The sequence below is a fragment of the Rhododendron vialii genome, chromosome 12a (assembly GCF_030253575.1).
Source record: "Rhododendron vialii isolate Sample 1 chromosome 12a, ASM3025357v1".
Taxonomy (NCBI): domain Eukaryota; kingdom Viridiplantae; phylum Streptophyta; class Magnoliopsida; order Ericales; family Ericaceae; genus Rhododendron; species Rhododendron vialii.
The window spans coordinates 28,176,352-28,202,970 of record NC_080568.1 but is presented as its reverse complement, the minus strand read 5'-3'; the positions used below and the strand labels follow the sequence as shown (position 1 = coordinate 28,202,970).

The window sequence follows — 26,619 nt, the reverse complement described above, 5'->3', positions numbered from 1 at the left end:
GATTGGTTTTCCAATGAGAGAAATAAGGAAGGAAGAGGATTGAAGGATAAGAGTGGTTTGTATTGTAGGGCTTGCTGCGAGCGTAGATCATTTATGCAAAAAAATCAGCTTCATCGGTCATCAATAAGTATATCAAAAATTGAATTTTGTATTATAAAATAGATAGTCATGGACAGTTTAATTTTTAAAATCATTACCTTCCTTTATATAAAACAAAATTTAAGTTTTGATGTATCTATCGATATTCGATTAAGCTGATTTTTTAAAAGAATGATATATTCGGCGAGTCCTAAAACATGAACGGTCCAGATTACTTTAATAACTGCACCAAGGCCCATGATGGTCGCGACGCCGAAACGAATTTAGTATGTGAGTTCTAGGTAGAAATTATAGGGAAAGTATAGTCATTACACACTAGGACATATTTGTATGTGAATTGTCAAGAATTTTAATGGGTGTATGAAGTAAATTGTGGAATGCAAATAGAATTTGCCCATAGTTGTATGGAGTAAATTGTGTCATGCAAATAGAATTGCCCATTTCTAGTTCTGCATAAGAGAGAGAGAGAGAGAGAGAGAGAGAGAGAGAGAGAGAGAGAGAGAACCACCCGACGTTTGCTTGGAGAGAGAGAGAGAGAGAGAGAGAGAGAGAGAGAGAGAGAGAGAGAGAGAGAGAGAGAGAGAGAGAACCACCCGACGTTTGCTTGGCTCGAATTTTGGTTTCAACGGTCACATTTCAAGAGAGAGAGAGAGAGAGAGAGAGAGAGACTGAGAGTATCAATGGCGGATAAATCACGTGGTCGTGCGAGCTTCTGGACACGAGCCGACGCTTTGCTCAGGAAAAACTTGACCTTCCAGGTCTCTCTCTCTCTCTCTCTCTCTCTCTCTCTCTCTCTCTCTCTCTCTATATATATATATATATATATGTATGTATGTGTGTGTGTGTGTAGTCGATTTGTTGGTGACTGGATACTTGAGTCAGATGCCCGTTGTTGTATGTTTCGATGCTTGAACTCAGCAATTAAACTTGAACTTTGAATTTGATGCAAATTAAACTCAACTCAATTTGATCCATGTCCTCAGAGTCGTATCCTTTCCAATTTGGGAGAAAAGCTATATATGGTGCACATGGTGTCTACCGTAGCGGTGTTTTATATTTGCTTAGGAGAAAGCTATATATGGTGCATATGGTGGGTGGATGCAATGTGTGGTTAATGTATGCAATGTGTGTTGTGGATAAAAAAAGGTTTAGTTACCGGTACAACTTGATGAACCTACGGTTTCACATACATACACAACTTAACGAGGAACTCCTTGAGGATATGAGGTCTAGGAATAACAATTTTTCGAAGTTCAAATCTCTAAAAGAGGGTTTACTATTGCATATGTTTGAGAAGGCAGTATTGTGTATGTTGCCTAATTAATTACCTTAGATTAAAATTGCCTTGTTTATTGGAGCCGTGGATGTTTTCCTCGTTGATCTCGCATCAAATTTGGGCCTGATGGAAAATTACCTATGTTCAATGTAGTTATTGCTTGTACAGCTATTGGATGTAGAATTTAATTTCTTGCAAATGGAATTTCTGGGCTTCAGAAGTATTTCTTTTAGACTTCTGCAGTGATATTCTCGTGCTTACTATTTTTTTTTGTTTTTCTTTCGCTTTTGCAGAAACGGAATATACAGACAAATATTAGGCTCATCTTATTCCCAATTTTACTTTGCTTGATACTTATTTTCGTGCAAATATTGATTAACCATGTACTGGATAGTGACAAATTCAAGTGTGGCTGCACTTGTCTTGATAGTAATGGTAATGGTCAATGTGATAGCACTGAGAAGGTTTGTGGGATTCAGTACTCAACCTTGGATCAAGCGAGCAGCTGTCCCGTTCCTAGTCCCCCAGAGTGGCCTCCCCTTTTGCAAATACCAGCTCCTGAGTATCGTGCTGTAAGAACTGATTTTCTTTCATTCACAGACTTACCGGATCAGTCATGCAGGAATACTGGTTCCTGCCCTGCAAGTATTCTTCTTACTGGGAATAACCAAACTCTCGGAGAAAGTACTCTCTCTCTCTCTCTCTCTCTCTCTCTCTCTCTCTCTCTCTCCTTTTTTGTTTTATCTAATTTTTGCATTACTAAATGGTTTATTTGTTGTTTAAATGTTAATAGGGCTGGCTGGGAATTTGTTCACTAGCTCTTCCACTTTGAATTCCTCCGATATTTTGGATAGCTTAGCCTATTATGCCTTAGTAAGTTGCCTTCCTTCTTTTGGTGTTCCTGTTCTTCCGAAGCCATAACATTTAGTTATGACGATATCTGACATTATCCTCCTTGATTTTCATGTCTTTGTTTTCTTTTTGCTGCTAATGTAGTTTTGAAACTTCTCAGGGATCAGACACAGAGACTGCAGATACCAATTTTCTTGAACCAGCTTTCTTTTCAAATCAACCACTCTATCGTCTCCAATCTCAGTGCTCTGCAAATTCTGCGATTCCTGTTTCCATCCAGTTTGCTCCCGGTGCTACACAGGGTATTGTTCAAGCAATATGAGCTGTAATTTAATTGGTCTTATTATAATTTTTGTAGCTCAAATCAGGTTTGCATCACATGTATACTGAACCCGTTTAGAAGTTAAGAGTCACACTGAACTGCATATTCAGAGTGTATAGAACAAGAACTAAGCTAACCTTCACATAGTAGGGAAAGCTTTCCATTCTATGGGCCCTACGTTGAGGTCTCTATTCATGGTTCCATCCTTCCCTTTTGAATGCCCAACTATTCCAAAATCTTCTAGATGACTGACATACCTCTGGGAGGCACAAATTAAAAAAAAATATTAAAAAGCAAAAATACCACTTTTTATTGATTTCTATAACCTACCTGTGGAACTCATCTGATCTATGGACTATGTCACATAGGAGAGTACATCTTGTTCATCAAAGTTTTGTCCTATTGATGATCCCTTTTCTCTTTGATTGTATTGTTGAGTATAATCTTCATAACATTTTCTTTGCTTATTATTATTTTTTTGTCTTCAATCTAGAGGCTATATGTGTTCAAGGTCAAAATCTGTGGCGCAATAGTTCTTCTGAAGTTAATGATGAGCTATATAAGGGCTACCGGAAAGGGAATTCAGAAGGGAAGACAAATGAGATTGTAGCAGGTTCGTCTACTAGATATTTCTTACTAAATGGTTTTAGGGTTTTATACAAGTGAACTACATGCAGTTTTATTTATTTTTGCAGCTTATGATTTCTTGAACTCCGATTTTAATAACTTCAACTTGAGTATATGGTACAATTCTACATATAACAATAACACTGGCAATGCCCCTCTTGCATTGATGCGGGTTCCTCGCTCAGTGAATTTGGTATGTATTCTGAACTTCATAACTGTGCTACTTTCGACTACTTTGTAATCCTTGCCTTAGTATATATATCGTTTTTATCTCCACTTGACCAGTCTAAACTTCTGTACTTGATATGACCATTACATATCGGAAATTTTGAAGGAACAAAGTTCAGGAAGCACCAAGCGGAAGGCTAGTACAATACATATGTAATGAATAATGATATGAATAATAGTGATACTCTTATGATTGAGATGCAACAATTATTTTGGGTTGGTTTTCGTGAGGAATAACAATGGCTTCACACCTTTGCAACATTACCCAAACAAACTGTGGTCTTTATTGTATGGTTCCTAATCAATTTGTGATCCATGAATGCAAAGAGGGAATTAATAGCACTTCTGCATTTTGTTATTTGTTTCTCTCAGACTAAAAATTCAGTGGATCTCCTTAACTGTTCACAGATGTTTTACCAGAAATTGTCTTAACAACATCAAGTAAATGTTAAGTAGTGGTGCATTGAATGACAAACAATGAGACTGATTGATTTATCCACTTCATTCATTTACAGGTATCAAATGCCTATCTCCAATACGTTAAGCCTGGTGCAAAAATAATATTTGAGTTTGTCAAAGAAATGCCCAAGCCTGCAACCAAACTCACCTTGGATTTCTCTTCCATACTTGGACCAGTTTTCTTTACGTGGGTCATTCTCCAATTATTTCCTGTGAGTAATCTGTTTTTCGATTTCACAATATTGGTGTTGGTTTGTAGTACAATATCTTATGCATGTATATTCTTCCAATATCCTCAGCCACATTTACTCAAAATTATTCTTCGTTTCCGGTGAAGCATGAACATTGTTGGGAAACGATGCGACATGATAGAAACTCGAACCATACCGCTGATTTCACTCCCTCAAATTGTTTCTGTTGGTTTTCTATCTGTGTATTTTAGGATTGAACAACGATTTGGATCTTCTAGTTTTTAAATAAATGACATTTCGTGGACTAGAAGAGAGCCTAATGGATAGATATTCTAGAAATGCCAGATCCGTATATACTTGACTTCTTTTCTTGTGCCTATCATGTTGAAATTTATGTGCTTGCTTTCCTAAAGATATGTGTGTGTGTGTGTGTGTGTGTATATATGTATGTATGTGTGTATGTATAACTAAATATATCTGCATTGCCGTGAAAGACTGTTCTGCATAGTAAAAATACGTTTGGTTGTGGTGGCAAATTCCTTGATCTCTATATTGCACATGATCTTTTACTTTGTATCTATGGAGCTACGGAGCTATTCCTCCACAAAACTCAAATTTACTTCTCATGTTTTCTTCATAATTTGTCTGGGTTAAAGATACAAAGTGCTATATTTCTTCAGTCCAAGATTTATTTTCTAATTACGGGTTTAGAGTACTACAATTCTGATCACAGAATATTCTTTTAATCTGGATCAGTTACTGTGCAATATATATGACTATGGTGACCCTTCTGACAAAAAACTTTCATGTACTTCAGTAAGATCATTTTATTTGCTGGTCCAAATATCAAGAAGAAGCTCATTTTTCAGTTAAATTGCTGAAGCTCAAATATAATTACTGCTTTTAAGAAAATTCCCTTTCTATGCAGGTCATATTGACATCTTTGGTTTACGATAAGCAACAAAAGATAAGAATCATGATGAAAATGCATGGGCTTGGCGATGGTCCTTATTGGATGATTACTTATGCTTATTTTCTTGCTCTGTCTTTGGCCTACATGTTATGTTTTGTGATATTTGGCTCTGTTATAGGTAATAAGACAGCAAATGAACTGCTTTCTTCCTTCCGACTTTGAATCAAGCCCCTCTAAGGCAATAGATTTGTATGCAGGTTTAAAATTCTTCACACTCAATGACTACAGCATCCAGTTTGTGTTTTATTTCTTGTGCATAAACTTGCAAATTTCAATGGCTTTTCTAATTGCTTCCGTCTTCTCAGACGTGAAGACTGCTGCAGGTTTGGTCTCAACTCTTCTTGGTAATCGTTAGAGTGGTCAAATTATTTTCATTTTAAGATTTGTTGAACAACTAGAGATGATGATGAATTGAATTTCATGATCACAGTAATTGGGTATGTCGTGGTTTTTGCAACTGGCCTCTTTGGAGCGTTCCTTTTCCAGTACTTCATTCAGGATACATCATTCCCAAGTAAGTTGAAGAAATCTTAACTACATTTAGTGGTATACTTGGTCCCTACTTTTCCTTCAATCTGAGTAAATATCATTTTCTAAAGGTTCATATTGTAGCTGGACATGTTAACTTTTGAAAAAATGCAACTAGTCTCATTGAAGATGTTTCTGAAATTTCACTAACTTCTCAAAAAGTATTGCAGTAAAAATAAATTTAAATCGCTACTGCTATCCTGCGGAATAAGAAGTCGTGCATAAAAAATTTCTTAATGAAGATTTGAATGAACTTTCTGGTTGTGTTTGTGCCAAAGCACTCCAATGCTAATGTGGATCCAGACAGGTGAATTTTCCAAGGCCACAAATGCATTTTCATCTTTGAAGAAAATGTGATGCTCCAAATTACATGTGGTGGACACAACCTAAGAGATGTGCCTTGCATGGAACTTTTGCTTCAAATATCCAAATGAATTTGACAGATGGGATGAGCATGATCATCTGGTCATGTTTAGTTTCTGGTTTAAGTATAACTGGGGGGTACACCTTTTCTAGGATCTGTTGGTATTTCAGATTTTTTTCCTTTGCTTGTTTGTCCTTTTCGTTTTAGTTTCGCTGGATACCATTTTAGTAATTTTATTTATCTTTCAATATTGTAGGAGGATGGGTTATTGTTATGGAGTTATACCCTGGCTTTTCTCTATATCGGGGTTTATATGAGTTTTCACAGTATGCTTTCTCGGGGAGCACTATGGGGACTCATGGGATGCAATGGGGAGACTTAAGTGATAACAATAATGGGATGAAAGATGCTTTAATAATCATGTCTGAGGAGTGGTTGGTGGTTCTTTCTGTTGCGTACTACATTGATCTAGTCATATCCTCAGGAAGTGGGGTTGGAAGAAGTCCACTTTTTTTCCTGAAAAACTTCCGAAAGAAGCTGTTATCATCCTCATCCCTTAGGAAACCTAGTTTCGGATTGCAGGGACCTAAAGTTCTCATTGAAATGGACAAACCTGATGTTGCCCAAGAGGTAGAGTGTTTCTTGGTTATCGTTTATCTATCTTTAGTTAGTAAAAGGTCTTTGCAAATGGAATGATAATTACTGTACCAAACATATTGCGGTCAATTCATATAACTTGCATGGTGTTGGACAAGGTGCTCTCATCACTTTCAGATCTTTGACATATAAATTGTGGACCTTTGAGCTATCTCTACCAATTTAAAAGCATTCTTCATGTTATATTATTTGTTACTGAACCACCTTTTTTTCTGCAATCTGAAACTAGTCTTCACAGTCCAAAACTGCATGAGATGATGGTTTTTGTACTATTCGTTCATCCAATAAGTGATCTCTTGGTGTTGCTTTTCTAAATTCCATCTGAATGTTTTTTTCATCTCATGTATCTGTACATTTGCCCCTTGATTTTTCCCTTTAGGATGTACGTAGGTTTGTTAATAACTTCATCTTATTCTTATATACAATTCATCTTTTCTTTCTCAGAGGGAGAAGGTTGAGCAGTTGCTACTTGAACCAAAAACATACCATTCTATCATATGCGATAACCTCAAAAAGGTGTATCCAAAAAGGGATGGAAACCCTGAGAAATTTGCAGTGAGGGGGATGTCACTTGCTTTGCCTCAAGGGGAGTGCTTTGGTATGCTTGGTCCCAATGGTGCTGGCAAAACCTCTTTTATTAATATGGTATAAAATGGTCTTCTGTCTTAAACTGATGCATACATTACTTCTCGTCTTATTTAGGGACCATTGAGTGTTTCTAGTTGTATTTTTATTTTACCACATGGATGTTGGAAAAATGGTTTGATGAACCATTATGTGAATGGAAATTATAGAGTTTGATTAGTTATTTTGAAGAGTTACCATTGTCGAGAGTTGTGTCCGTGCGGCGACGTCTAGTCGGATGAATAGTTGTGTTACTTCTTCCACGAAGAGTCATGAACAACTATATATATGAGGTTCCATTTTCATTTTAGAGAGGAGTTTTAATAAGAAAATTAGAGAGTAGGTTCTTGGATTGGTTTTCCATATCCTTTTGAGTCTTGAGTCTTCATATTTGAGTGTACTGGGAGATAGACGTCCAAAGATTCCGTAAGCCCCATAGCACGGACAAATCTATCTTAGGGACATAGTGTGAAATGCTAGCCCTGATCATCTGCATGTGAGTTTCAGGTTCTATCCATATATGATTTTTCCGTTTGCAATTCCATGATTTTAGTATCACAATAGCACAAAAAGTACACATATTTTTTAACAATGGATTCAAAATTAGTCATTAAAGATGCGGTGTCTTGAATTTGTCAGTCCTGCTTCGTTTGTGTTCCTAAATTTTGGTATTAACCATGTTTCATTGCATGGAATCTTTCTTGAAGGCAATATCTGGTTATTTGATTGTTTTCTTCTTGCAATACCATAAAAAATCTTGGTGCTAAGAATCTCACAGTCATGTATTTGTGTGAGCAGATGATTGGGCTCATTAAGCCAAGCTCGGGCACGGCATATGTTGGAGGGCTGGACATAAGAACCCAGATGGATGAAATCTACACCAGCATGGGTGTATGCCCGCAACATGAGTAAGTGTAGATGTTCCTCAATGTAAACAAAACAAAACAGTTTTACTGGTCTTCATTTTTTTCAGTTGCAGAATTCTTGGTAATTTTTCTGCCCTGTTTTCCATTTCTTTTGATAACTATGCAGCCTACTCTGGGAAACCCTGACAGGAAGGGAGCACTTGCTTTTTTATGGAAGGCTTAAGAACCTTAAAGGGTCTGCATTATCCCAGGTAAGTTATTATTTATCTTTGAAGTTGCTAATTTGATTCTATTTTCCCTTATGATGAAAAATGATAAAAAATAAAAAATAAAAATCTGCTGCTACTTAAAGGAACATGTTGTTGGAAAGTAGTGCCATGCATGATGTATCTCCACAAGACACTGCACTTCGTAACCTCAAGAAAGATGTCATTGAACTACCAATGCTGATATGAGCTAAAAATTGTATGACTTGAGTAACATCAACCTACACTAGCACAATATCTGAGATTTAGCTCATGTTTGAATTTCACCCCCCCCCCCCCCCCCCCCACTGTTGTATACTTTTGCTGCAGGCAGTGGAAGAATCTCTTAAGAGTGTGAACCTATTTGATGGAGGAGTTGCCGACAAAAAAGCTGGGACATACAGTGGAGGTATGAAAAGGAGGCTCAGTGTTGCCATTTCACTGATTGGGGATCCCAAAGTATGTCTTTAATCTACATAGCTTCCTCCATGCTCTTGCCCTTTTTTGGTGCAAACGATCTTATGTGTTGATAATTGTCTAATTCTTGAAAATCTTGTACAGGTTGTATATATGGACGAGCCAAGTACTGGACTGGATCCAGCTTCAAGAAAAAATTTATGGGACGTTGTGAAGCAAGCAAAACAGAATCGGGCAATCATTCTAACCAGTAATCAACTTTCGTACCCAATAAACATTCAATTCATTCTACAAGTGTTATTTGATCCAATTACACTAGTAACAGTTTTGCACTTGCCCTTTTCCTTCGCAATCCCATTGATTAAGCTTTCTGAAATGCTTTCAGCACATTCAATGGAGGAGGCAGAGCAGTTGTGTGATCGACTAGGAATTTTTGTGGATGGCAGCTTGCAGTGCATTGGGAACCCCAAAGAGGTAATTTTGTTTGAATGTACTCGCAGCTTGGCTCCACAATGTGCATGATTTTTCCACACCTTTTAGAATATATGCCATACAGCACGAACACCTTGATGGTCAATCACTCTTTGTCGAAATGAATCCTGAATAGCTGCTTAAAATTTGCATTACTGTATATGTACGGCTGTACCAAAGGCTTCAGCAAAATTTTTGAAATCACGTTGATCTATTGAATGTATGTCTCCCTTTTTACTTGCATGGTTACATATAATACGTTAGTCCAAGAATATTACAAAATTGATAGCAAGCTGCCATACGGCTCTCAATTTTAAGGACGTTGCAGAATGCAAAAGTGAGTTATTTTTTTGGTTCTTGATGCACCCTCTCCATCATCTCTGTCAGGAAAGCAAGCAGCACACAATTATGCTTGAAATATATATCTTGTGTATGGTCTTGTGTTCAAAAGCTACCACAAGTTTGGTCTCCTTAATTGCGGCTATGGGAGAGGTAGATGGGTGGTAAGCTTACCTTCGGCTTTATCTGCACAAAGTGACTTTCCTCAGATTTGAACCTAAACCTCAAGGTCAATAGGCTGGTTTTTAATCATGGAGCCAGTGGCCTCCTACCCTTTCCTGTTGTTCTCAATGCCCCAAAATTTGAATTTCCTGTTGCTGAAGCGCAGCTTCTAATAAGCCGGTAGAATATGAAATTTGTTAGCAACTTAGTAAGCACTATAAGCAAGAATTGCCTCTTACTTTTTCGTTAAAATCTTACGAAAATTCCATATTTTTATTTCTGAGTGACAGCTGAAGGCTAGGTATGGCGGTTCTTATGTGTTTACAATGACAACATCATCGAATCACGAAGAAGAAGTTGAGAGGTTGGTGAAGAATCTGACCCGGAATGCTAACAAGATATACCATTTATCCGGAACCCAAAAGTTTGAGCTGCCAAAACAAGAAGTCAGAATTGCAGAAGTTTTCCAAGCAGTTGAGAAGGCAAAGAGAAGGTTCACAGTTCAAGCTTGGGGTCTGGCAGATACAACTTTAGAGGATGTCTTTATCAAGGTTGCTCGCGGTGCTCAATCGTCCAACGAGCTCTATTAATTGTCAGATACACACACACACCCTAGCTTTTCTAAATGGGAATTGATATTCACACTCCTTTTTTTTTGTTATTCATACTCTTTTTTGTCTTTTTAGAAAAAACTACAAACACTTTCATACTTCGATTGTGTTTTGCCTGACTTTTCTTTAGCCTTAATGTAATAGGCTCCAATTGAGATACTTAAAATTTTGCGTCTTAAAAACTTTTTTTAAAAGTAAGCATAGTTGGTTGATATTATTAGGTATATCTACTTTTTAATTATATATTAATTATGATTAACGTTTGTGGGCAACGTGTCCTGAAAAATAGGCGGATCGAGGGAGCGCTAGCGGGACGAGTGCTCAATTTAGAGTTGCCACTTGGGTTTGAAGGTCCGACACCCAAGGAACCGAACTTGAAACACTCACTGCACTGTTTGATTTGAAAAAGGTGAAGGCACCAGTCGGTCATAACCATATCTAGGTTGCCACATTACGAGAGGGAAAGAGTTTTAAGGCACCCCTCTCGCCCAATCCGGAGATCAGTCTCTACTTAGGTATTTGCGAAAACGTTTGCGATTCTGTTTGATTAATCAATTCTTTAGCCATTTAGGGCGGGAGAACAGTTTAATGGGGATTAAAACTGTAACACTTTGCAAGATGTGATCGATAGTATGGATGCGAAAGCAATAAATGGATAGAACCTGGTTCTATCCAAAAGAGCAAACCCAGTGCACAGTTCCAAACTTGACATGCGCAAGAAGAAACTCACATACACTGACCAAAGCCACTGCACGCGCTTCCGACCTGCGTGCGCCAATATGCAATACGCGCGCGCGGATGTGCCTTTCTTACAGGCTTTGTTTTTATCCTCCTCTAGGCTTTGGAAAGATCAGTGCTCACTCAGGACAAACCAAACAGTTATTGTAGTTACACTACACAGTTTAAAGACTGAAAAGCCCTACAAATTAATAAAACACCCCACCACATAGACAGTGTGGGGATAAAAATAGATACCAAGGGTCTAGTTACCTATGTAAGGCCAGCCACTGGTCAGAGACAGACCTGCGCGCGCGGGTATGAACCACTTAACCAGTGTTTGGTTTAGATATTTCTGGGTTTTGGGATATGTCCAGAAAGACCCCAGGAGTACTCCACAGCAGTAGGTATGAATATTAAACACAAACTAACAGTTTTATCTAAGGAAAGCAGCAAACTGGTTGTTAGCATGCTTACAGTGACTTATATACAAAGTAGAACACAAAACAATAAGGCACCAATCTCCACGCAAGACCTCCGCGCTCCGCCACAGAGTGGCGCACGCGTACTAATGATCGGCGCGCGCTGGTCCTTGCCACTACGGTTTTTGAAACCTTGTCAGCTTTAGGGTAAGGACTAGTATTGATTACTGGTCTTGACTCTGTCAGCCTCCCTCAGGGATCAGAACAGAGTAATACAAAGGTGTTATACCTTTGGTTTTTGAGGTTTGAAGAGTGTTTGAGCTTTGAGTTGAGGTTTGATGGTGGATGGATGTATGTTGCTAGGTGTGTTGCTTGCTAATGTGTCTTTGTTTGGCAAAGAAAAGATGAACAATAAACTAGGGTTAGAACTTTGTGCTTGGAGCTTTTCAACTTGGTCACCTTTGGAAGAACAAAGGAGATGGGTATTTATAAGAGAAGGATAGGTACAACCAACCAAGTAATGGTTGGCTTGGCTTGGTGGCCAAATTTCATGTTTTGGAAAGGTTGGTGGGAGATATGTGGAATGTGGACACCTTTTGTCCGAATACTGCTTTTCAGGCAAAATGGAAGCTTCCAACGTGGTGCTGTACTCTACTGATAATGACTTCTGCATCCTGAATAAAACAAGTTTGACCAGACGCTGACTAGCGCGCGCGAGTCTGGGACTTGCGCATGTGAGTCAACGCGTTGACCAGCGTGCGCGAGTCCAAGCCACCCTGTGCTGGTCCACGGTCAAACCTGACCAATTGACCAATACCTGTCACTTTGACCCATGCGCGTTGGATCCCAACCAACGCGTGTTAGTAGGGTTTTTTTTTTTTTTTTTTTTTGGGGGGGGGGGGGGGGGGCGGGTTTAAAAGGCTTAGGCTAGGTTTAAGGGTTCAAAAAGGGTATCAACACTCGAAGCTCAAACACTTAACATTTCCAGGGTGTTCTTGATCCGTTTCATCATCGGAGAATCAAGAACCGAAAGTAAACTAATCTAGAAGCCCAAATTGGGGTGTCTACAACATTGTTGAAGCATAGACTAAGTTTAGTACTTTTTCACAAGAAAGTTAACTCCAAATAAGTCCAATTGTCAAAACCCAAAATGGAAGATATTATTAAAAATATATAAATATTTAGTTTTTAGAAACTCTAAAATATCTAGTTAATCCTTTTGAAATATTTAGAGTTTTTTGTGAGAATTAATTAGTCACATGTTATTCTAGAATTATCTCAAAATTTATTTTATATGAAAAATTATCCAAAGTTTATCTTATATGAAAATATATTTGTATTAGAGCCTTCTATGGAATAGTATATATAGGGATATGTACTAGCCATTTTATACCAAGCAAAAAAAAAAGTTTGAATTCAAGTGCACATAAATTGATTTGGGTCTCTAGGCGCCTCTCTGATGCCATTTGGCTTTGATTTGGGGGCATGGTTCTACAACAAAACGTCTCTGTAGCTCCTCGGTTCTTGGAGGTTTAGGGGGGCCACTGTTTCAGTGGTATTCTGAAAGTAGCCACTTTGTGCATATATTGCCAAAGGTTAGGTCTGTCTCCAATCATCAATCATCTTCCGCCCATAGCCTCAATGATCGGAGACTAGATGGGTTCTGTTATTTTGTTGTTGTTGTTGTTTTAGTTTAAGTGTAATACAAATACTCTCATCCTCCGCTCTTATTTTATTTTATTTTAGTAGTATTCTCTTCTTCCAAAAATCTTGAGCCTCGATGAACCTTCGTCACCAATCTGGTCCCGAATGAACAGATAGCGTAAAATACCCATTACCCATTTACTGGGTTATTGTCAGTGTTGACGTAATGGCTGTAGACAGCCGATGGAAACACGGTTTTCGTCATAAATTGGTTCTTCACACTAACCTTAGCAATCAAGGACCTCCGCAGATTATGAACCACCTGCTCACCAAATGCAATGTTTAATTTATAATAATTTAAAAAGGTGGCTGCGAAAGGAAAGAACGCTCAGTTATAATAATTTATGCAATGTTTTTGTTGACTAGAAGGTGCAATGCAACAGCCAAGAAAAGTTATGACATTAAGAGAAATGCAAGGGGAGGGAAAGCCTAAATTAACATGGGATGATGTGGTTCGAAAAGATTATTATGTGTTCTGTGTAATTTTCATGGAATATGTATGTAGCTCTCCTGCTATAGCAAAACACGAAATTTTTTAAGGTAGCCGACCTCAATTGATTGGATGCAAGGCTTCATTTTGTTTGGTTTTCGTGGAGTAATAACGAGGGCTTTGCAGAGTAACACCTTTGCGACATTATCCCAGCGAACTGCAGTCTTTATTGTATGCATCCTTATCGATTTGCTGGCACTTCTCCATTTGGTACTTGTTTCCCTCAAAATAAAGTTCAGTTGATCTCCTTCACTGTCCGCAGATGTTGTAGGCTTGTGGCGAATATTGGCTTAAGAACATCAATGAGGCAGGTAATCAGGCAAAATGTTAAGTAGTGCTGCATCGCATCGTATGCCAGACAATCGGACCGATTGATTTATCTGCTGCATTTCATTTACAGGTTTCAAAAGCTTATCTCCAATATTTTCTTGGGCCTGCTACAAAAATGCTATTTGAGAGTTTGTCAAAGAAATGCCCAAGCCTGCAACTAGACGCACGTTGGATTTCGCTTCTGTACTTGGACCACTTCTCATCGCTTTATATGGGTCATTCTCCAATTATTGCCAGTGAGCGATCTTTTTTTCCATTTCACCCATATTCGTGTTCGTATGAGTTAGAATATTCAAGGCATGTATGTTCGTCCAATATCTACAACCACAGTTACTCCTAAATTCCTAATTTTTGGCCGTTTCCGGTGAAGCATGAATACGGTTGGGATATAATGTGAAATGATAGATACTCATACCAACACCGGAGATTACACTCCATCAATTTCATATCTGTTCTTTTCCTATGTAAGAGTTTCAGAAGAGCTATTGAACAATGATTTTTTCAAAATAAATGAGAATTCGTGGACTGGACGAGAGCCCAATGGTAGATATTATAAGAATGCCCGATGGGTTAACAGTAGACATTTTATGCACCGATCATGTTAGAGTATATGCATTTGCTTTCCTACAGATATATATATTGCCGGTTCCCACCTTCGTGGAAGCCCAATATTTTGTTAGCCCAATAATATTTTGTTTGGCCTAAAAGAGTTATATTTGTATGGACTAGTATTTGGGTAGAATATTCTACACAAGTTGGCACATGCTCATGCTTGGTAAGCATCTCTGGGAAGCTAAATTGGTCTTCATCTGTTTTGGGGAAAATCAATCAGAAAAGTTAGTAGCCTTTGGAAAGAAAAAAAAAAAGCTCAGTGCACTGTGTGTTAGTCTTTCGGTGGGTAAGAGAACCGATTGGGGCAGCCATTCTCTCTTTCTCTTGAAGCAATATTCAGCATCCTCTCCGCCAACATTTGGGGCTGGTTTGTTCTCTGTTTCCCGCTCTCGATTTCCAGCAACTATTGGAGGGTTTTGTTCATCTATTTGGTGAGGTCTTTCCTCTTTGCATTTGGAGTTTGTTAGATTCACCTTAGGGTGTTTGTGAGATCTTGTATCTCTTGCAAACCCATTTGTAAGAACATTTGTTGATAGTGGAATCGGACTTAGATCACGTGGACGTACCTCACACTTTGGGGGAACCACATAAAAATTCCTTGTGTTCGTTTGGTTTGTGGTTTGCGCATTTGGATTACGTTCACTGTAGTTTTATTATTTCCTTTGTGATTTACTTGTGAGAAATTCCACATATTTTTCCCAACAACATATATTTGCATTGCCTTGAAAATTGTTCTGCACAGCAACAATATATGTATTTATGGTGACAAATTCCTTGTTCTCCATCTTGCACATGATCTTCGCTTTATATGTATGGAGCCATTCTTCTATAGAACTCGATTTCATTGCTCATGCTTTCTTCAGGAACTGGAGTTGGAAGAAGTCCACATTTTTTTTTCCTGAAAAACTTCTGAAAGAAGCCGCTATCATCCTCATCCCATCCCTCAGGAGACCTAGTTTTGGAAGGCAGGGACCTAATGTTTTCATTGAAATGGGCATACCTGATGTTGCCCAAGAGGTGGGTGTTTCTTGGTTATCATTTCTATGTTTATCTTTGATTAAGAAAAGGTCTTTGAGAAAGAAATGATAATTCCTTCATCATAAATATATTTACGTTTGCCTCCTTGATTTTTTCTCTTGGGGATGTGCGTCAGGTTTGTTAGTACTTTCATCATATATATGATACATCTTTTGTTTCTCAGAGGGAGAAGGTTGAACAGTTGCTACTTGAATCAAGCACAAATCATTCTATCATCTGCGATAACCTCAAAAAGGTGTATCCAAAAAGAGATGGAAACCCTCAAGGGGAGTGCTTAATTTGGTATGCTTGGTCCCAATTAGTCATTGTCTTGTTTTGTCAATCATGTTTCATTGCGTGGAATCTTTCTTTTAGGAAATATCTGGTTATTTGTTTCCGTTTTCTTCTTTTAATACCATAGAAAAATGTTGGTGCTCTTTTGCAAAGAAGCTCACGCAGTCTCACACAGTCGCGTATGTTTGTCAAGAGATGATTGGGCTCAATGAGCCAAGCTCGGGCATGGCATATGTTCAGGGCTGGACATACGAACCCAGATGGATGAAATCTATACCAGCATGGGTGTGTGCCCGCAACATGAGTAAGCATAGATGTTCCTCAATGTCACTAAAACAGTTTTACTGATCTTCCTTTCCTTAAATTTTGGAATTTTTACAGTAACTTTTCTGTCTTTTCATTCTCAATTTCTTGGACAACTATACAGCCTACTCTGGGAAACCCTGACAGGAAGGGAGCACTTGCTTTTGCAAGGAAGGCTTAAGAACCTTAAAGGGTCTGCGTAATCCCAAGTTGACGATATTACCTATTGAAGTTGTCAATTTGATTCTATTTGCCCTTTTGAACTAGTGCTGCTTAAAGGAACTTGTAGTTGGAAGGTAGTACCATGCATGACGCATCTCCACATCGATCGCGCTGCACTTTGTAACATCTAGAAAGATGTCATTGAACTACCAATGAGCTAAATGACCTGATTTCAACGTCAATCTATACTAGTACAATATCCAAGATTTTAGCTCATGTTTGAACTGTTTCCCACCATTGTTTACTTTTGCTTCAGGCAGTGGAAGAATCTCTTAAGAGTGTGAAGTGTGAACCTATTTCATGGAGGAGTTGCTGACAAAAAGGCTGGGAAGTACAGTGGAGGTATGAAAAGGAGGCTCAGTGTCGCCATTTCACTGATTGGGGATCCCAAAGTACGTCTTTAATCTCCATACCATACCTTTTTTGGGTGCTCAAGTCTCCTATGTGTTCATAATTTTCTAATTCTTGCAGATCTTGTAAAGGTAGTGTATATGGACGAGCCAAGCACTGGACTGGATCCAGCTTCAAGAAACAATTTATGGAGTGTCGTGAAGCGAGCACAGCAAAATCGGGCAATCATTCTAACCAGTAATGTCTCTCATCAATTTTCGTACCTGATATCCAATACTATTCACTCTACTAGTGCTATATGATCCAGTAAAAGAAGTACAGTAACAGTTTAGCACTTGCCTTTTCCCTTTGTAATCCCATTGATTGAGCTTTTACGAAATGCTTTCAGCACATTCAATGGAGGAGGCAGAGCATTTGTGTGATCGACTAGGAATTTTCGTGGATGGCAGCTTGCAGTGCATTGGAAAATCCCAAAGAGGTAATGTTGTCTGAATGTAAATCTTGTCTCCACAATATGCATGATTTTTCCACACCTTTGCAATATATGCCATACAGTAATAACACGTTAATGGTCAATCAGTTTTTGTCGTAATGGATCCTGCTAGCTGCTTCGGCAAATCATGTCTGCTTTTTTTGAATGCGTCTCCCTTTTTACTTGCATAGTTGCATATAATATGTTAGTCCAAGAATATTACAAAATCGATAACAAGCTTTCTGTCATACAACTCTCAATTTTAAATCAGTTTCAGAATGCAAAAGTGAGTTGTTTTTTTTCTCTGCGCACCCTCTCCATCATCTCTATCAGGAAAGCAAGCAGCATCTAGCATTGCTTTCCTTCACATTCACAATTCTGCTTGACATATACATCTCGTGCAAGGTCTCGTGTTCAATTGCCCATGATGTGCATTAGTATATCGGCTCCTATACCCTTTCCTGGTACTCTAAAGGGGAGAGGTAGATTGGGTGGTAAGCTAACCTTCGGCTTTTTTTTTGCACAAATTGGTTTTCCTCAGAATTGACCCTAGAACCTCAAGGACAATAGGCTGAGTTTTAATCATGGAGCCAGTGGCCTCCACCCTTTCCTGTTCTCACTGCCCAAAATTCGAATTTCCTGTTGCTGAAGTACAGTTTCTAATAAGCCAGTAGAATATGAAATTAGTTAGCACTAAGTAGCATGAATTGCCTTGTGCATTTTCATTAACATGTTACGATAATCAATAAAAAAAAGCTTTTGAATGAAGCTGAAGGCTAGACACGGAGGTTCTTATGTGTTTACAATGATGACATCATCAAATCACGAAGAAGTTGAGAGCTTGGTGAAGAATCTGTCCTGGAATGCTAACAAGATATACCATTTATCTGGAACCCAAAAGTTTGAGCTCCCAAAACAAGAAGTCAGAATTGCAGAGGTTTTCCAAGCAGTTGAGAAGGCAAAGAGAAGGTTCACGGTTCAAGCATGGGTTTGGGCCGTTTGGCAGATACGACTTTAGAGGATGTCTTCATCAAGGTTGCTCACGGCACCTAATAAGCGTTCAATGTGCTATCTTAATTGCCAGATTACAACGTTATACATTTACTTGAAGTATCTTTCTGTGCAACCGAGTGAACTCATGTGCATTTGCACTGTTTTCTCTGCTTTTGAAAGCTTGATTTCTGTGGGCTTTAGTTGAAGTATAGGTCTTCGATTTAGTAAAATGGCGAAGAAAAATGGAAATTTATCTGCACAGTCGTAAGATTTTCTGCATAAGTATATTCATATATAGAGCGCAACTTGTCACGAATGGTGACCTCTCAACTTAGCCTTTCTATTTCTTTTCCTGTTCCTGAAAACTTGACCAATCTTCTCCTGTTGATTTGTATACTGCATTTTTGTAAAGTCAGTTAGTTATTGTAAGCTTGTTTCTCTTATGTCATTATATTGGCATGTCGTTGTTGTTGTTATTGTTGTCGAGCGACTAATTGAATAGCATCTATCTGACCCAGAGTGCTGTTTCCATTTTGAATTCTATTGTAATTTCCATGGCTGAGTTTTGAATGCCAGACGCAAAGCATTTCCTGTAACTTGCCGAGCAAAAAAAAAAAGCATTTCCTGTAACTACGTCTTACTTGTGCTTGTTGACAATAAGTATGCACAAGATAATAGTGATTAAGCATTCCTCCTCGATTATTATCTTAAATGATTTGATAAATGAAACTATCTAGAGATCAACCTATCTACATATTAAACACGGATACGATTTACAACATATCCTAATACGGGAAATATTCCAGCTTATTAAGTTTACCTAAGTGGCTTGGCTCCGTAAGCTATGTACATCCACTTCCGTGCCCTCATTTGGTTAGGACCATGAGCAGAACGAACACCGCAGGTCCGCAGCAAACTCATTGCCCTCACTCTTCATCAAATTTAGGCAACACCACCCACCCATACAAGCATTAAGCAACAACACCACTCACACAACCGGCGAAAAGTAGCCAAAAGTGCGATTTCAAACCGAAATCCGATTCAGCAACTCCACCACCTCCATCATAGGAGGCCTGTCTTTGGACGAGTCACTAGTACACAAGATAGCAATCCGGAGGAACTCAACAACCGCGGATTCCTTCAACCCTTCCCTTGAGATATTAGCATCAAGAATATCCATGTGCCGGTCTTGAGCCACCTTTTTTTTAGCCCATTCAACCAACCTCACTTCCTTCCCATCCCCCTCCTCCTCCTCCACCTTAAACGGCAGATTCGGTCGAATCCCAGTCGCGATTTCCAGCATAAGTATCCCAAAACTGTAAACATCCCCCATGGCTGTCGCCATGGTAGCGCCCTGGATGTACTCTGGTGGCATGTACCCCATTGTCCCGGCGACTTGGGTCGACACGTGGGAATGGGTGCCCTCGATCCTCCTAGCCAAACCGAAATCGGCAATGTGTGGCTCAAAGACATTATCCAACAAAACATTGCTAGCTTTAATGTCCCTGTGAATGATGGGTGTTTCCAAATTATGCATGTGGGCCAACCCACTGGCAACCCCTCTAGTAATATTAACTCTAGTTTCCCAAGACAGAGGCAGCCTCAATCTGGCTGCCTCGGATGTGGTGTCCAGCAGCCACTGGTCGAGGCTGCCTTTCTCTATGTACTCGTAAATAAGTACGCGGTCAGAACCAGTGGCGCAGTAACCGAGTATGGTGACGATGTTGGGGTGTCGAAGCTTGCTTAGGGTTTCCATCTCGGCCTGGAACTCGCGGAACCCTTGGAAGGCGTCCGGGCTGAGCTTCTTGACGGCGACAGTGGCGTTGGGAAGGCGGGCCTTATAGACCAGGCCGAAGCTGCCGTCGCCGATGATGAGGTCCGGGGAGAAGTTGCGGGTCGCCTTGACGAGCTCCGGCATGGAGACCGGGTTCAGGGACGAGGGGTAGAACGTGGAGGACCGCTCCGTTGGGGCTGGGGTTCTGCTAGTGATAGGGAGTCCGCCGCGATTGTTCTTGCGGGCGGCGCATACGGCGGCGAGTAAGACCATGGCGAGGAAGAAGCCGCCGGTGGCGGCGAGGATGGATTGGAGGACTGGGTCCATCGGGAAAGGGGGATAGAGAGAGGAACGGATACTTGTTGAGAGAGAGAGAGAGAGTATTTGACTGACGGATGAGTCGTGGGTGACTTTGAAATATGGAAAGCGGACAAAAGTGTTGATTGCTTGCGCGTTGAATAGTACGGAGAACAATTCAAACTACAGTACAATTCAAGTCTAAAGAATACTTATAATTCTTCGGGTGGGTCCATCCTATATTATATTATAGTATTAGAGCATCTGAGGTTCTCTGCATTTTGAACTAATGTAAATAAAAATAAGTATTTAATTTACATTTTCAAATTTAAAAATAATATAAATAAAAAATAATTTTTAAATTTTTTTTGCATTGTATTAAAGATCTCAATGAGATCTATGAGATCTTTCAAACAAGATTCATATTGCATATTTTTAGATTTCAATAAGCTCATCGTTTTTTAGGTTGAAATTGCATTTTTAAAAAATAAGTACTTATTTTGCGTTCCGGAATGGGACCTAATTTATATATTAAAAAGTTACTTTATTGTATTAATTAATTATTTTTAAAATTTCTATTGTATCATATTCTTTATATTAAAATTATTCTATTAAAAGTATTATTGTCTATTCTAAAAAAAAAAAGCACATAACTATCTCGTTCGGAGCAATTGTTCGCTTGTTATTTATTATTTTTTAATTTATAAATTGTCTAAAAAAATTAAGTGCTTTAATTTTCAATCAATTTAAATTGATGCGAATATTTTATTTTTTCGGTCATTTTATCCTAAAGGATCATAATTTATATTTGTCCCTAGAACTTTCATATAAGACCCCTAAGAGAGTCGTAAAACCAAATAAAGTATAAAAAAAATATTAAGCCGAGTCATTGTAGCAGTGAATAGTGAATAAAAATATTAAAATAATAAGTAACAAGTGAATAGTGACTATTGGAAAATAAAGAGTTACTATAGCAAAGTTAAAAATCTTTCAACTTGAGCTCGATCATTCCTGAATTCGCGGCAAACGACGCCACCGTTGTCGCCGAATCGCTCAAAAATCATTGACAAAGCCAAACGAACCATTTCGAAATATTTACTTATATAAATAAAAGGTCTAACCAATTTTTTTTGAAAAAAAAAATGTACTTATCAAGCTTTTAGAAGATTCGGATCAACTTGAATATTTACGTGGACAAATTTGTTTGGTGAAATTAAACTCACAATCACATTACACTTGAGTACAACTACACGATCATCAAGCCCACAACTTTAAAAATTCAATTATTTTTCAACCACACACACTTACACACATATTCACATCTTTTGGTGGAACTCACATACAGTAGAGGTGTAATGCATGTAGGCTCTAATATGAATGTGGGTGAATTTGTGCAAGTGCCTGGTTGCAGAATTGTTGTTAAAAATTTGAAAGGGTTGGCTAGTTTGAAATTGAGACTAACATCTCTCATTCATGTGCCTTTTTTGCTAAGAAAATTCGTGTGGTATTTTTTTCCGTTTGTCTAGAAAAAGAGGTTACGTTTGGTCTTTTGCAAAGAAAGTTATTTATGACGTTCCAAAGAAAATTCATGTGGTACTTTTTTTCCGTTTGGTCTTTTGCGAAGAAAATTCCAAAAGTCCCGTGTGGTGAGGTCTGGTCACCCACCGTATTCGTTCAAGTTTGTCCATTCCCGGGGACATCATCTTTGAAGTACTCTCTCTTTTCCACTTTAGTGCGCCTGTTTTTTTTTTTTTTTAAGACGTTCCAAAAAATTGTTTATATTTCACAATTTATAAAAAAATTTATGATTTCAAAAACTTCGTTCAAAAAAAAGGAATTGAGATCTATCAAACAAGATCTATATTGAATATATAAAATATTATAAATTGTGAGTTATACACAATTTTTTAGGACGTCCCAAAAAGAAAACTGGCGAAACAAAGTGGGATTGAGGGAGTACTTGTTCGCGTCTTGCCAAGTTGCCATTCAAGGCCGAGAGTTCATTCTTCTCCCATTTCACACGCTAATTAGTAGGAGTAATTAAAGAGCAACGCTATTCATCTCGCGTGTTCGGACACTATTTTCCTAAAAATATGGAATTCTAAAATACACATTTAATTTTAATTTTATTCTCATTCAATAATACACATTTATGCTAGTTTTTTTCAATGCAAAAAAAAAAAAATCAAACTAATAGTAATCAGCAGTGGCAGAGCCATTCAAGGCCACCCAAAGCCTAGTCTTTTCTTTTTCTAGAGATGTAGACTACTAATCAATACCACCATGTTTTTTTTTTTTTGTCAAAAATACAACCATGGTTTAACTCTTCCTTTTTGTCTTTCTCCTCCAAACCTTCCATTTCTAGGAGATCCTTTTTTCCTATTTATATTTGTGTGTGTGTTCGTGCGCACAAAATAAATATTTTGAGAGTGGTATATAGGTTTTCAAGCATCTTTGGAGGTAAATAATTAACTAAACACTTGTTTATCTATTTGCGACTCTGTCATGTCACCTAAAATTTAAGAGAGAAAAAAGTCTTCTTTATACTTTTATTTGATTTTGTACTCTCTCTCTAACTCTCCTTCCTTATAAAGTGCATATTAGGGGATTTCAAATACGCCATATCCATCTTGATTAATTTAGATAAGGAATGAAAATCATTGGATTATATGGTTAATTGTGAGTTGAAGGTTTTTCTTCTAGGTTTGGCCCCACCCAAAATGAAATCGTGGCTCCAACTTTGGCGATAAGTTCGAAAATGGTACCATATATTGCACCGGTACCAATGCATATCGTATCAGTAAGAAAACATGTACTTTTACGGTCTAACCAATACGATATCCAAAACTTTATTGATATGGAACACTTCATACATAATGGTATATATATTTATTATCCTTCCATTCTAACCATAAATTTTGGATCATAAAATCAAAAGCATCATGGTCAGGGACAGAGTTATGCTTTTGCTTATTAAATAATGATGCCTTTGTTTTTTTTTCCCTTTCTTAGATTTAATAATAATGTTTCTAGAACGCCTAAAAGAACTAACAACTCAATGAGAAAGGTCTGATATAGAAAATTGAGGACTGATATAGAAAATTGAGGACTCTTATCGTCCCAATGTACAGAAGATTTGTCAAAAGAAACTACTATTATCTACACTTGGAATCTTCTCACATTTTCAGTATATATCCTCTGTTTTTAGTCTCAATCGGTTACTCTCCCATCCAAGTTTTGGGCTGAACAAGATAGTCTAAATCTAGATCATATATTGGTATAATCAGAGAGTTCTGAGAGTCTGAAACACTGATCTAGATTTGAACTGTCCCTTTGATTCAAATTAAGAACCGAAGACGTTCCAACTCCCCTTAATAATAAGCAAAAAGGAAGAGTCACAACGTCCTTAGAATTCTAATCTAAGCCCTCTCCTTATGTAGTATACATCCTCATCCATATCTCTCTCCAGTGGCGTAGCCAGAAAACTATGTAAGTGGGGGCACCTTTTAAACACATTTCAACCATAAAATTTCATTTTAAGCAACGTTAAAACATTTGTGCTAAGAATTGAAAAAACTAACATAATTTTTTAATATAGTAAATTACATAGAATATAAAAACAATCGAATTACTTGAATTGTCTTAGTGGATCAAGTCTAAGAGCAATTCACTACACAATATTTAGCATTATTGCTCCCATTGTTAATAATTGCTAAAGTATAAAACATATAACCCATGGTTTATGCATTTTTGAATTTTGGACATTATGCATTAGATAGTTCCAAATAGTAAGTGGCGGCTATTTTTCACATTAGACATCTCATTTCGCCAGTATAATGACAATGTTCAAATATGTGGAAAAAAAATTGAGAATGAAATGATATTTGACTAGAGAAAATACAAAATATACATTTTAAAATCTTAAATTTAAAAAAAAAGAAAGAAATTGAGTGGGAGCGTGTGCCCCCGCTCGTCCTATTCTCCCTCCGCCACACTCTCTCTCTCTCTCTACATATATAAATTAAAGTTCTAGTGGTTTTTTTTTTCCTTGTGAGGCATTCCTATCGTTATTAAAGATCACAATGGGTAAAACATGTGTTTTGTTGCTATGTTTTGCAGAAAATCTGCTTGCACAGCAAAGGCTGCACAGCAGCCGTGCACAGACCCGTTTTGCGTCCCTCTCGGGTCTCGAAAAGATGATCGGAGCCGTTCATTTTGTTCAAAATACTTCGTTTATGGTCTCTATAAAAAATCACCTCAATCCGATATCGGGAAGGGTGTTTACGAATCATCTAATTTTGCTTTAAAATTTAGCCTAATTTTTTAAGCAAAGTTAGATGATTCGTAAACACCCTTTCCGATATCGAATTGAAGTGATTTTTTACAGGGACCATAATCGAAGTATTTTGAACAAAATGAGCGGCTCCGATCATCTTTGCGAGACCCGAGACGGACGCAAAACGAGTCTGTGCACGGCTGCTGTGCAAGTAGCAGCGTTCTATGTTTTGCTAGTTTGGTGGGGTGCGAGTACTAGTAATGGAGCAGAGAAGGAGGAAGCCGTAGCGGTTTATGAATTGAAGAGGGGAGACATCATCACTGTGAAGCTCACCAACTTTGGTGCGACTGTTCTCTCTGTTCTTCTCCCTGATAAAAATGGTACTTTCCTCTCTCCTCTCCTCTCCTCTCCTCTTTGTTTTTGTTTCTTTTTTCTTTAACCATGTTTTCTTCTTCTTCTTTTGTTGTTTCTTTTTCCCTCAATGGTCCCTTTTATTCTCTTTATTATATCTCGGTATTTATTTCGTTAATTCAGGAAAATTGGATGACTTTGTTCTCGGGTTTGAAACAATTGATGAGTACAAGGTTTGATCGACTGTCAGCTTCCTATTCTCTTTCTCTCACACGCACGCGCACACACACACTTGAATGTCATAGTCTCTAAAATTAGGAATATACAAAACCCTCGAACCATGTTTAAAATTGTAACAAGACCGTATTGGGTCAAAACCAAGTCCAAGGCTACAACCCAATATTGGCTAGAGGATTTAAAAAAAAACTAATATTGGCTTTTTATTTTTTTCTTTAATAAATGTATTTGTCATGTAACTACATATTTTAAAAAATAAAGCACTTTCGTATATAAATTTTAAGAAAATTCTCACACTAATTTAGGAGTCATATTGTCAAACGTAGCCCTACAAGCTCAAAGAATAGTACCCCCTCCGTCCCTTTTTGAATGTCCTGTATTTCATTTCGAATTGTCCCTAAATAAGTGTCCTGTTGTAAAGTTGGTAAGCACTAACAAGCATGAATTGCCGGAGGCCGACGGCTAGACACGGAGGTTCTTATGTGTTTACAAAGACGACATCATCAAATCACGAAGAAGTTGAGAGCTTGGTGAAGAATCTGTCCGGGAATGCTAACAAGATATAGTACCATTTATCTGGAATCCAAAAGTTCGAGCTACCAAAACAAGAAGTCAGAATTGCAGAGGTTTTCCAAGCGGTTGAGAAGGCAAAGAGAAGGTTCACGGTTCAAGCATGGGGTTTGGCAGATACGACTTTAGAGGATGTCTTCATCAAGGTTGCTCGCGGCGCCGAAGCGTTCAACGTGCCATCTTAATTGCCAGATTACAACGTTATACATTTACTTGAAGTATCTTTCCGTGCAACCAAGTGAAACTCACGTGCATTTGCTCTGTTTTCTCTGCTTTTGAAAGCTTGGTTTCCGTGGGCTTTAGTTGAAGTATAGGTCTTCGATTTAGTAAAATGGCGAAGAAAAATGAAAATTTATCTGCACAGTCATTAGATTTTCTGCATACGTATATTCATATATAGAGCGCATCTTGTCACGAATGGTGACCATTTCTCAACTTTTAGCTTTCCTATTTCTTTTCCTGTTCCTGAAAACTTGACCAATCTTCTCCTGTTGATTTGCATACTGCATTTTGTAAAGTCAGTTAGTTATTGTAAGCTTGTTTCTATGCCATTAGATTGGCATGTCATCGTCGTTGTTTGTTATTGTAGTCGAGTGACTAATTGAATCACATCTATCTGACCTAGATTGCTGTTTCCATTTTGAATTCTGTTGTAATTTCCATGGCTGAGTTTCGAATGCCAGCTGAAGCAAAGCATTTCCTGTAACTATGTGCTTTTTGACAATAAGGCCCCGTTCCGGAACTCCAAAAAAGCCCTTATTTTTTAAGAAGGCAATTTCAAGCTTAAAAATGAGGGACTTATTGAAATCTAAAAATATGCACTATGGATCTTGTTTGAAAGATCTCATTGAGATCTTTTATACGATGCAAAAAAAA

At 38.1% G+C, this 26,619-nt stretch overlaps 2 protein-coding genes and 1 pseudogene across 2 annotated transcripts; 2 read left to right on the top strand and 1 right to left on the bottom strand.

Moving 5' to 3' along the window:
• Nucleotides 1–686: 686 nt before the first annotated feature.
• Nucleotides 687–10,509, top strand: LOC131311958 (ABC transporter A family member 7-like). Its single transcript, XM_058339626.1, has 18 exons — nucleotides 687–857; nucleotides 1,669–2,059; nucleotides 2,169–2,248; nucleotides 2,388–2,529; nucleotides 3,043–3,162; nucleotides 3,245–3,369; nucleotides 3,920–4,075; nucleotides 4,983–5,145; nucleotides 5,225–5,350; nucleotides 5,458–5,541; nucleotides 6,176–6,549; nucleotides 7,021–7,221; nucleotides 7,999–8,108; nucleotides 8,233–8,317; nucleotides 8,642–8,770; nucleotides 8,873–8,978; nucleotides 9,114–9,202; nucleotides 9,991–10,509. The coding sequence occupies exons 1-18, from the start codon at nucleotides 780–782 to the stop codon at nucleotides 10,288–10,290; spliced, it is 2,859 nt and encodes a 952-aa protein (XP_058195609.1). The 5' UTR covers nucleotides 687–779; the 3' UTR covers nucleotides 10,291–10,509.
• Nucleotides 10,510–11,928: 1,419 nt separating this feature from the next.
• On the top strand, nucleotides 11,929–18,842 carry LOC131309624 (ABC transporter A family member 7-like; annotated as a pseudogene).
• Nucleotides 18,843–18,901: 59 nt separating this feature from the next.
• On the bottom strand, nucleotides 18,902–20,415 carry LOC131311960 (leucine-rich repeat receptor protein kinase EMS1-like). The gene has a single exon (XM_058339629.1). It carries the CDS (start codon nucleotides 20,337–20,339, stop codon nucleotides 19,263–19,265), a length of 1,077 nt encoding a protein of 358 aa, XP_058195612.1. The 5' UTR covers nucleotides 20,340–20,415; the 3' UTR covers nucleotides 18,902–19,262.
• Nucleotides 20,416–26,619: the final 6,204 nt, after the last annotated feature.